This window comes from Sinohyriopsis cumingii, chromosome 5, assembly GCF_028554795.1.
Source record: "Sinohyriopsis cumingii isolate HCF-2022 chromosome 5, ASM2855479v2, whole genome shotgun sequence".
NCBI classification, from domain to species: Eukaryota; Metazoa; Mollusca; class Bivalvia; order Unionida; family Unionidae; genus Sinohyriopsis; species Sinohyriopsis cumingii.
Genome location: NC_142965.1, coordinates 96,381,847 through 96,395,212, shown reverse-complemented (window position 1 = coordinate 96,395,212; position 13,366 = coordinate 96,381,847). Strand labels below are relative to the sequence as shown.

General features: G+C 33.7%; 1 protein-coding gene across 1 annotated transcript in view; it reads right to left on the bottom strand.

Moving 5' to 3' along the window:
- Positions 1 to 8,729, bottom strand: part of LOC149799820 (structural maintenance of chromosomes protein 4-like) — an 89,263-nt gene extending 80,534 nt beyond the window's left edge. The window contains exon 1 of the mRNA XM_089959238.1: positions 8,561 to 8,729. Within this exon, the coding sequence (XP_089815364.1) occupies positions 8,561 to 8,693 (133 nt within the window). The 5' untranslated portion in view covers positions 8,694 to 8,729. The remainder of the gene's footprint in view (positions 1 to 8,560) is intronic.
- Positions 8,730 to 13,366: the final 4,637 nt, after the last annotated feature.

The following is a 13,366-nucleotide window of genomic DNA, read 5'->3' as shown; positions in this document are numbered from 1 at the left end:
GTACAATTCCTGGTGCACTATTAGAATCTATTATTTTTTTTCATATGAGCAGTAGTACTAGCTGTTGTTGTAGAATGCAATTGTCATCCCAGAATATGATTTTATGAATGAAAACTGCATCTTATCCATGTGATGCTCGTATATTAACAGGGCTTGAAATTAGGATTTGTTTTCCACTAACCCATAGGATCACTTGCAAAAATATTTACTGACCCTAGTTAAGTTTCTCTGATACTGCTGAAATCAAACACGACACCAGTTCAACTGTATTTTACCATCAAGAATAATAAATGAAGTTCACCTGCACTTTTATATTTCACCAAAAACTCAGTATTAAAATTACAAGCTTTCATGGATCATACTTCAGCCATTTCTTTTCATTTTCCCAGCATCTTATACTTTCTCATATTGGTGATCATGTTTTTCATTATCATCTGATTTCAGCAATTTCAGTGGCAGCTGCATACCCAGCAAACTGTACAACTGTCATCACACAATGCAATAAATGTTTATCATCAACAATGAAAACATTATTACACGCTGTTCATTAACATTCTGTTTTAGTCACTGAGTAAGTAAATGTGATCTTTTCTGATTGGTCAATAGTAGCCTGATACCCTGTACCTTTTGGTAACATCAGCAATGAAATAAGTGCTTGAGAGCAGTACACCAGACTATTTCCATGTGCACAAAGACTCTTCTGACAATAATAACAGTAATTTATTTCATGAGTGGATAAATCATTTAAGACCTGTCCATTTGTGCTGCAAGCATTTATTGTGTCTGATCAAGTGTGGGACATTGGTAAGTACTAAATGAACACAATACATATATTATGTACCCATTCAAGAAAATGCCAACTTATGACGAAATCTTAACTGTTATGATAGTAACCAGTGGTAATTTTCAATGCTCCAATGGATTAGTGATAACTAGGTCGTAGTGCTTCATCATCAAATCACTAAATGCAGGATAGCGGATTATTGTTAATTCTGAGCCCTATATTCACATAACCTCAGGCTCAATGGGGTCCAAAAACATTATCTGCATTATAAACATGGGCACAAGTTACTGAGGGACCTCTGACAAATTAAGAATGGGGTGCCAAGCTAGCTAGATATTGAAATGACGTGGTGGTGGGGGGAGGGATTAGCAGCGCTGTTTAATTGCAGAATACGCATTCTATAACCACATTAGTAATGGATGTCAATAAACAGCACAAATATAAAATATCATGAAGAAACAATATTCAGATGAAATTGTTTGCTTTTCAGTATAAATTACCTTTATTTTTAAGATAACCAAAATGTAAAATATCATGAAAAATATTACTCCAAGAGATTTGAACACGTCAAACCTGATTTTTTAAAAATTGTTTTATTAGTGAAATAATGATGCCATGACTTTATTTCAAATAATAGTGAAACTTCTGCTCATCCTTGAGCAAATCCCTCAACTCAGTAATTTTAAGTTCACTACAAACTTTGGAACTGACTTCTACATACTGAACTATATCAAAGCTATGAATTTGTCGGGTACAACTTTTGTCTGTTTGCCTTGCTATGAATTTGTTGGGTACAACTTTTGTCTGTTTGCCTTGCTATGAATTTGTTGGGTACAACTTTTGTCTGTTTGCCTTGCTATGAATTTGTTGGGTACAACTTTTGTCTGTTTGCCTTGCTATGAATTTGTTGGGTACAACTTTTGTCTGTTTGCCTTGCTATTTTTGATCACATTGGCAAATGATAAAGGATAATTTAAGGTAGTTTAATTGTAGCTTACACAATAATATTCATAAGTTTTTGAGTGGTCAAATGAAAGGAGTTGACCTCACACACAACTGTGATTGCTAGCTCTTACACAGGTAGAATTTGTGTATTTTTTCACTTTTTTTTTATTTATTCCTTTATTTGATTTAATACAGAAGACATAATTAAGGGGATAATACAAAGCAGGTCTGTTTTCATATGAGAGTAAGAATACAACAAATACGTCCATCAAAACACAGTACCAAGTTAATTTGGTACTCATAGAAAACGCGTGCAAACATGGCTGTATGGTAGAAAGACATTTTTCATGCCTGAACACAATAGGGCACATCACATTTAAGATGTTTACATGGAAACTGAATTAAATATGCAACTACAAACATAGATTTCACATCATAACACTTATCTCACTACAATTTATTTCTTTAAGTGCTGCCACTAATAGGCATTAGTGACGTTTCAAAGATCAAAATTTTATCAAAGAGTGTTATTTACACTGTAACGAGAATTTTTTTAGTAAAGAAAAAAAACAAAAAGAACTTATTATAAGCTGAGAATTTCACGATAATGATTCAATTATACAGACACTAACTGCCATTTTTGATGATAAAAGATGAGCAATATATCAGGGTTTCTTTTACCAATTCTGATAATGATCTTCTTTACATTCAACAAGGTCAATTTTGGGGGTATTTTCTTTAAGTAACAAATGGGATCCACTACTGCGGGCATACCCCTGCATTATAAGCATGCCTGTGAGTTATCCAGGCACTAGTTACTGAGGGAGGGGTGTAGCATACTCTTGCAAGAAAAGAGCTTAGTTTCATCAATAAACCTCAACTTAAGTGAGTGCTGCCCAATGAATTTCTCTATTCTGTCTATCCAAGTAAGAAAAGAAGTCATTTTTATCTTCAGGTTTTGCCAATTTTGAAAAATTAAAAGTATTGGATTCTTCCCTCATTTGTATTTGAAACATTTCTCCTACAATAACAGCAAGTTAAAATGTAATACGTTACAAATTTAGTGACATTTTTCAATCACTATACTGCTGCACTAACATGCATCATCCTTTTATTTGTCAGAATTGTAGAATAAAGCATACAATACTCAGCAAGTTAATAATTTCTACAATCTTCAAACATACCACGGATGAACTTAAAACAGGGTCCAACTATTTACCATAACAACCCAGATCTGAAAATTCTGAACTAAACCAAAAATAACAGAACAAAAATACACAAATAGTCTAAATGCTCATTATTTTATTGTTTTCTGACATATTTGTTAATTATAATTAATCTCAAAGTAGTATTAATGCAATATGAACCAAAACATAATTTAATTATGGTATGATTATAATAAAATTTCCAGATGACTGGAGCTTGTGATGGGTCAAAAGGTACCTCACCTACAACCCATTACCTGATTTTATTAAATGGAGGCCTGAAGAAAATATGTCTTAGAAATGGGGTATACAGAATAATTATTAAAACAGAACATGCCCCTTTGCCTCTTCCCAAACAACTATCTTTTAACAATATATAATAATACTTTAAAGATACTGTTCTTTTCTGAAATCAGTTACATGGCTAACATCTGCTGGCAATTTGTCTTTACGTGAACATATCAGTACATTTCTAGGTCTAACTCCCCATGGAAACTCTAAACACAACTGTGCAGAATATATATGTACTCCTTCATTCATAAACAAATGAAATGTCTGAAATCCTTACAACAAATAAACCTAGTATTGTTTTTCAAGAACTCCAAAAGAAATGCTCCAAGTGGTCAGAGAAGTATCAAACAAATTAAAGACAAAAACAATACAGAGATAAAAGGAAAACCAACATATCAATGGTAACATAAAAGATATTGCAGATAATGAAACAGAAAATGAAAAACTAATAAGTAGGAACCATCCCCTTATATGATAGAGTTCAGGTAAATCACCCTGTATTATTTTCTACATAGATGATCAAATGTAAAACTTTTGAGAAACTGTGCTGTACAGGACAGTCCTTCCTTGGTGGAGACAAAATATCAAACTATGTGACATGCACGTGGCTGTGACTTGTTATAAGCAGTGGACCATGACCAGGAATAGTATGAAACTATGGGTTTTGCCCCACAAGCTCTGTGGCCTTTCCACTCATCCTAGTCTCTACCCACTATGACAATTTAGCCCCAGTTTCGCATATTCATCCGAAAATGGTGATTTAATCCAACTGGACAAATTCAATTTTTTGGGGATATAAGAGCAGTGGAAAGAAACATGGTCAAAGAAAAAGGACAATGAATGAATGAACACAAATGGCAAAACATCACAAACAGATTGACCATGACACACACAAATGCACTGCAACAGATAATGAATTAAGACCTATAGAAATAGGTATTGAAATATATTTGCAAAATGTCTTAAATGCAATGCCACAAGTTGCTTCTCTGTGAGTGGTATCTATCAATTGGCAAATCATTCTTTTGATCTAAGTGAACCACTCTATAATGTTTTTTTTATACATGATAATTTGAAAGTGTTAACATATATCATTACATTGCATTATTTACAAAATTTATTAGTAATAATAATAATAATGATAATAATAATAATAGTAATAATAATAATAGCCTAGTAGCTTTTATATGTATTCCTTAATATTTCATCATTTTCTGTGTTGTATGTTCAGTTCTTAAATATCAATTTGTGTGATTTTCCCTTGTAAAATTTTGACATGCTGAGCAATAAAATATGAATCTGATTATTTTCAAAGACCATGTTTTTATTCATACATAAGAAAATGAGCATTGTGGTTAAATAATAACAGCTTATCAGCACTACTGCAAACAATCATATTATACCAACTTTTATTATCCTACCACTAGCTTTTGCTTGCCAAAACTTGATTCATGAAGATAACTTGCTTACATAGTACAGTGTTTATAATAAACATATCCTTATATATATATATATATATATATATATATATATATATATATATATATATATACACACACACATACGTGCATAAAGCACAATATAGCTTTGGTACAAATACATTTGAAGTACATAAGATTATTTGCCCCAGAATAATTGTCCCCTCTTACTAAGTATCAATGGAAAAAGAACCAAAGAAAAAACTTAAATAACATCAGTATAAAATTAATTGAAATTAATGTATAACAAGCTATACAATCAGGTAGAGTTTGTGTTTTAACCTTGGTTCCTTTATTATCTATTTTCATTCCGTTATTTTCATTTGTTCCAGCTTGTTAACTTCTGGTAAATAGTCTGAACCCTTAAAACACCGTCTTTGACATTTGGAACAAATATAACTTGGACACTTTCATGGATTATTTAAATTCAGAGACGAATGTGTTTTGGTGATATAAATCAAGTCATATTTTAAGGATATATAGAATACTGTCAATAAATGTACTTTTATATTTCACTGTCATTAATTATTCCACTTTTACAATGACAACACGTGTCTGAAAACATGACATTACAGTACACATACTCCAATATTATGAAGATTTTTTTGATATTATTGCCATCCATACAACATAACCAGTGTTATACCAGCACAAAGTCATCAGGGGGAAAAAATATGTGCCTCTGTCCAATTTTTGCACCATAGATACTTTTCCTGTATTATAAATATACCTCCACAATTGTTTGTACTCCTCTACTGATTTAAAAACAAAAAGCACAAATGAAATAAAAGATGCACAGGACTTAGTTATTTATTTATAAATTCCAAACCTGATTATGCCCAGGTGGAACCCTAACACCCTTATTGCCTGCATGTTTGATTCCAAACAGAAGTTTACAGTGTAAAAGACAACCCTGTTTGCCAGTCATATCCAGTTCCCGGACAGGTCTATTTTTAGAGAAGGGATGTATGTAGAGCTACACTATGTTATCTGCTTCCAATATTTACAATGTCAAATCAAGCAAAGGAAAAGAATGACATCTACATATCTGCCTTTCACATCGAAATCATCTCACCCAAAGTGTACTCAACATGGCACCGTGTCAGTACGGAAATTCCTTTAAACATGAAAGATGCAGAGAAGGCCAGTGTTAGGGCCAAATGGGTGTTATGAAACACCCAAATCCATATCAAATTGCATTGTGTCTACCATCTCAGGTTCTGGAGAACGGATGTATGTAGAGCTACACTACGTTATCTGCTTCCGATATTTACAATGTCGAATCAAGCAAAGGAAAAGAATGACATCTACAAATCTGCCTTTCACATCGAAATCATCTCACCCAAAGTGACAAATCAATCAAAAAACGTGTAACAGCAATTGCTGGATTGCCCAATTCTTTTTCTGTAAAAAATAATGCTGGCCATTGTGGAATACTGCTGAAAAATGCCAATAGTCTTTAAACAACATGGAAATTCTAAGAAATCTGAGTCATATGTACGGACAGACCCATAAATTATTCAGAGAGCAGCTGAAATGGCAAAGCTTGAGAAAGTCAACAATGTTCTGACAAAACTTATGGAAGACAACAGTTTCACTGCTCCAAAATCTGCGAAACAAATAAACGACAAGAAATTCAGGGACCGGAAATTAAAACTTGAAGAAAATATTAATTCCAAAATAAATATGGCTGATGATGCGGTCAGTGTTTTAAGTGAGCTTCACAATAACCCAGTCATCCAAGAAATAATTTCAAAGAAACACAAGAAACCTGTTGTCATTGTTTCTATCAACCAATAGATGGATGATATGATCAGAAACTGTGAAGGAGATGACGGGAGTGGTCTAGGTGTTGATAAAACTTTCAACCTGGGACGTTTCTATTTCAGTCTTTTCCCTTCAAAAACTGATGTTTGATAAGCAATTGAACCAATGATTTTTCCGTAATGTTTGGGCTATGTATGATACATTTTGATGCCGAAGAGGAAACTCACGGCGATCAATTTGGACACAATGCTCAATTGACTATTGGAAGAGATGAAGAAAAGAGCACGAATAAAGTCCTGGAAGTCAAATTCCCACATAAAAATTTTGTCATGTACAAAACATTCACAACGACATTTTCAAGAAAATGGGGCATGTGTACAGGCCCGTATTAGAGTAGTCCAAATCATTTTTGGAAAAAATGATGGAATATTATATTCTATTGAATACACTGAATTTGGTTCAAGATGTCAGAATTTGGAACCTTATTTCCAACAATTTTAATTATTCAAAGTATAATGGCTGAGGTTCATGATGGAAAAAAATCAATTGCATTTACCGTCCATTATGCAATTGATTAATCAATAAACCATGGACAAACAACAACAGCGAGTCAATGAATCATAATTTATAGGCAGCTGTTAACTGGGACAGCAACAATTTCCCAGAACATATTGAAGAAACCAGTATTATAATGAAAAATCAAATGCTGCATCTCCAATTTACCATTTATAGCAAAGGCAATTGGTGCGTAGCATCTTTAATTGAGCAGAATGCCTTTCCACAACTAGTATCATGGCATGGTATGCCACAAAGGGAAAAAGATAGACAAGTGCATAAATTTATGCTGGCAAAACCACCACCAACAGCAAAATCCTGATTTATCAGTGCCAACAACATCAATTTAAAGTGTCCAAAGGATTCCGAAAATGTTGGGAAAAAGCCAGGCTAGCAGAAATGGCCAGCATCAGAAAGGGCTAAAAAATATTATCAATGACAAATTGTAGAAATTAATTTGCTAACATGATTGTATGTTTATTCATGAATTTATATATTTTTCTCTCACAAATTGTTCTTTTATAATTTGTTACTTTATAATTTGCATGCATTACTTTATAAATACCAGTTTCATTTAAACAGGCAGGCTTACAAAAACATTGGCATTTAATTGAACATATGTATTTTAAATGAGTAAATTGAAATTCTTTCCATACCAAATTCCTAATTCACAAATGTAGTCCGTAGATGTCTAAGATAGAACTTGGTTATTCACTAATAAACAGCAAGAACTACTATCCTAAGGACATACACTATATTGTGCATGTATGTTACAATTCTCATTCAGTCTTATTTCACTATGTCGTCCAACTCAAAGAAGTGAGCATGGTAAACAACATAAATAGACATTCATAATGCATTGCACTATTTACTATTACATTTCAGGAAAGTCATAAATGAGCACACATACTTTTAACGTTTGACTCGTGCATCGTCACCAAATTGAACTTGAAGCGTGTGATAATATCACAGATACCTAAGAGACAATATTAATGCAGATCATGAAATTTTATTAATGCCAAACAAGAGATAAATTTCATTTCAATATCTTGTCGATTTCGGTGGGTTTGGTGTTGATTTGAGTGGCTTTGGGCGTTTCGTAACACATGGGACGATCGGGTAACATTCAGGTTAGAACTTATAAATTAATGAATGAACTTAATAAGTTCTGTGGAATTTTTGCTGCATTAAATATTTCCACTAATGAAATCGGTAGGTGGGGGTTCCTAGCAAATGGGGAGACCTGTATATTCAGACTATAAATCTGAAGAGCGATGAAAATTGTAATAAAACTTTTAGGCAAACAAAACGTCCTCTTTTGAACCATAATAACAGCAGAGCACATTTTAGAGCCTTTTAATGATGAGATTAATCTATATGCTACATAATCTTTAAACTAAACTGTAGACTGTTTATCGCGCTATGACTGCATATAAAAACAAAATAAAATCTATGGTTTACTAATCGTCCAACATCCGAGTTAAGGACCCCACCCCCACCCATCATCATATTCTGAGCGATATTTTAGTTTGGACCTTCTGGATTAAATCGGCGAGTAACAGACGGTGTGGCTTCAATCTGAGGTGGCATTTCTTCAGCTTCTGCCGATTCCACCACCTCCATATCAGTTTCTTTTGCAACAGCCGTTGTTTTCTTTTTGCCTGGCATTTTGACTGTTTTGGAACACTTGAAAAGGGCGCTTAAAATTACAATCCGAAGAGAATATTTATAAAGAATTTGATTGGATAGATGATGACCTAGACCTGTTATTTATTTGTATACGGTTCTTCTTCAACCGTCTATGATAACTATAAACACCGAAGGATACGCTGATGTCTATTATAGTGAACTAGAACGTGATCTTTCCGGTTTAATGTGACAAGAATAAATAGGATTTATTTCTCTAGATGAAGCTATAGTAGTATGGGACTGGCGAAACTTTTTAAAGATCGCTTAAATTTTGTATTAAATTTAAATTAGACATACTCCACTTACCCGCATATTATTCGAGCAAATTCTTGAAATCCAACAAGCATGACCATAAAATTTAGATGACCAGCGGTTTAAAGCTGTACAAATTGGATTTTAAAAATGATCTTACAAAATTTCCACGAGCAACCATGTTTTCACTTAGAAATATAGGACGTATGGAGCAAAAGAGGAACATCACATGTGTGAGGGATAGGGAATATTATACGGGTATGAATATTAGTCTCCTATTTCGCGGTTTAAAAAATTTAACCGACTACATATTGTAAACTTTTTGACACATACATGAAACATTACAGACAAGGAAACAAATTATGCAGGTTCTAACTCTTTTTCATGCTTTTTTAAAAAATACGAGTTTCACCGCCATTGTCTGAACTGATTGTAAAGATCTCTCTCTCTCTCTCTCTCTCTCTCTCTCTCTCTCTCTCTCTTTGTCATTGTTGCTATGCACCGTTGTCATTTTGTTATGCTTTTAAATTTAAATATTGGGACATAAAATTGATAGCAGTTGTGTTCATCCATAATGTTCATTTATTAGCAATAAAATTCGCGTAAAATAAACTCTAAAAGCAACACAAAACATAATAATTCGAAGTATAACCACTCAGTGAGCCTAATAACACCATTCTTGGCATAGAAATGACTCATATTGAAGATGCCTACTACTCTTAGTTTTTGCCTACATCATTGCACAGAATTGTTCTTAGTGTTTTCTTCCTAACTTGGAAATACACGTTCTTTTTTAGGTTGTATTTCCCAACATGCTCAAATTCAATGAAAATATTTTGTAACCCAGAGCAATGGTTCAGGTGAATATGAGAATAATGAGTGTGTAATGGCAATATTTTGTAACCCAGAGCAATGGTTCAGGTGAATATGAGAATAATGAGTGTGTAATGGCAATATTTTTGTGTGTGCTTAATGAAAGTATGTCATATTTTGCGAGAACCGCAATTCTGTTCAATTGGCGATATGCATGCTTCTTGGATCTTTAATTTGTGCATTTCCAGAAAGAACGTAATTAAGAACGATGTTACGTTTGCTCAGCCCCAGTTAGTAAGTCGTGAATAAAGTAAGGTATTATTACAAGCCATGGTTTGATGTCTAAACATTGCCGCAGACTAGATTTAATCTCTGACGCAAGGTTACCGTGGAAAGAGAGAAGACCGTCATCTTGAATCGGCACAGGCGTTGGATCGCGCGACTTCCCACCTGTGTGTTACAGCTTAGCCCTAAGCTCAGAGGAACCAGCGAGGGAACGGGGCATGTACTAAATCCGTCCACACGTGGGCAGACAGCGAGAGGACATTGTCCGCTAAGTTTGATTGTATCGGGTCACAGTGACACCCGATCGGAATTGTGATAACAATTTCGATCTGAATTATAACTTCTAACTAGCAGACGAAAATTTAGTCTCGCATAGGAAGATTGTTAATCAATATTGGGTGACCCAGAGGAAGCACTCGTAATTATGGGGTATATTTTTGGGGAAAAGACACTATAGAAAACTACAAAAAATATAATCAATAAAATAAGAGAAAATGCGAAAATCTGGGCTCTAACGCCACTATGCATCATGGAGCGGATCCAAGTGGCAAAAACATATTTGTATTCAGATATCAATTATACAATTAGATCAATAGACATGGAAAATAAAATTCTGAATAAGATGGATAAGGAAATAATAAACTACATCTGGAATTGCAAAACCCATTATATTATTAAAGAGACTGTATAGAGCACAAAGTAGAGGGGGATTGGGACTGCCAAGCCCACTACTACTAAAAGTAACTAATATAATAAATATATATAAAAAAGTGCAACCTGAACCTAAGACAGCATGGGAGGCACTATATATCTACTGGTTCGGCTTCATCATAAGGGGCTGACCGAAGATATAAAGAAATAATAAAATTACGATTAAAAAAAACTAGAAGTGCCACGAAAATTCAGATATGTTAAGGAAACACTTTTAAAATATAGAGATCAAGCAGAATTATGGACATGGGATACAGGAGAAACATATGATTGGATAAGAGAGGATGTAACGAAAAGAATAAGATGTAGAGTAGAACAAGACAACTGGGGGGTAAACTGGGAAAAAACTTCAAAAAATTGGGACAAAAAAAAGATCTGTCAAAATTCAAAGCAAAATTTTTAAATATCTGCACAATGCATGGCTTGCAGGCGAAGAAGCTGTCAGACGTAATATGATCAGAACAATACCGAAATGCCCCTTATGTAAAGTTGCCAATTTCACAAAACTCTATACGATCGCCCAATGCGACAAAACAAAAAAAAAAAAAAATAAAAAAATAAAAAAATAAATAGGATATTGCTAATTATGCAAATATGTAAAAACAAAGTTCAATTATCACAGAAACTAGATGTAAATTTTGAAAATAAATTGGTTTTAAAAATAATTGACTATATTACAACTATTATGCTATCTGTAATAAAAATAATTAAATACCATTTTTTTATAAACTTTTTTGTTGTTGTTGTTTTCTTTTTGCTTTCTTCTATCTACTCCGTATTAATAATCCTCTCTTTAACAATAAGTCTACTTTTCAAAGTTTTGTGTCTTGGCCAAGGAAAGGGGAGATGCGGGAGGGGCTTCGGTATACCGCCCAACTAAGGGCTAGTAGTATCAAATACGGGCTGGAGTCCGGCCTTCGTCTGTCACCTCACAGTACCAATATACGAAATCAAACTATTGCAGAATATTTAGAGAAAACAATAAAATCTTACCAACAACGCAACACTAAGTAACTGTTTAAACTAAATTATACTAATAAAGCACCGATACCGTATTCTGTCCTTTGCACTCTTTTGCAACTAAGGGATACAGGGAACCTTCGTGTGGGAGAAGTATGACGCACAGACGCCGAAGGGCTATGTCACATGCCGCTACGCCAAGTGAAAAGGCCTTCGGAAGAGCGTCAGAAAACCTCACAGAAACTATAAATTTAGTAAAATAACCAAGAGTTACCCTTACTAACTTTTAGGGACTAACCTAAAAATAAAACCTTTTTGGAACTTCAATATCTCTAATGATAAATGAGATGGCTAAAAACCCGCAGATAAGGGATGCATAAACGTACAAAGAAAATGCAGCTTCTTACTCGGGATTAGCCTTCTCAGCAATTAAGTTACAAAGAGAAAACGACACATTATGATCATGCATGTGAAACACTGGGATCTTTTTTTTTTAATATATAAACCTTGAAATACACCGTTTTCTCTATAAAATTCAAAAATATAAATAAAAACAAAAATAAAATATCCAAAATTTTGGAATATATATAAGTCCAATTTTTTTTAATGATAAGACAACTGGGATATAATTTGACTGAGACTGCCGTCCCTATATCTAAATCTATAGCATACACGAAATATATAGCAAAAACGCATATAACACACACGGAGGAAGGAACTCCGACACTGGGGACAAAGACCACAGTCTGACGAACAACCCTTTAGATAACACTAGAGATGAAAAAAAAAATAATACCCCGACAAATTTGATGGGAATTCTTTTGCTAAAATAAGACAAACACACATACCTTCGGGGGCAACATACACACATAAAACACCTTTCATTTTATATTTTGAAAATGGGGGGGGGGGCTGTCTAGTGCCCCCTCCGCAAAAATATTAAGTAATTTGGTGGTAAAACTTAGAGAGGAGATTCTAAAGAAAGACAAAGCTTCGTAAAGGTCAGTTAGTTATTTGCTCGATTTTTGCAGAATATTACGGCATTGTAATTGTAATTATGTATAGTATACATGCTTAATTAATAGGATCGTTTAGGTCGTAGAATTACCCTTGTAGTGTCTAATTTACATGCGTAGTTGAGAAATGAGCTTGAGTATTATGTAAAGAAGTTTGTAGATTGTTAGCTTGTGGTTAGAATTAATTCTGTCATTCGCTAATAGGTTACTTCGTATTAAACTGGTACACTTATTCATGTGATATGTTAGAATTTACGCATGCTTGAATTGTGAATTAGGAAAATGGTGGAAGTGTGTAAGGCTAGTTAATATGGATGTATGGAAATAGCAGAGTATGGATATTTTAATATTTGTGTACTTTGTATAAGTTGTAATGTAAAGAAATGTGTCTGATTGCTGTGGTATTGTTTAGTATAATGGGATTAGGAATATGTACTGATGTGACGCCATTTATTGATGTATGTATGAGAAGTAATTGATACCGTGCTTTTATTACGACGTTGTTTTACCATACAAAAACGTGTAAGTATTTCAATGTGAATGAATGCGTGACCAAATAAATTTAATAGCCGTTATCTGATGATAGGCTGGGTGTATTGTGAGATGAGAGGGCTA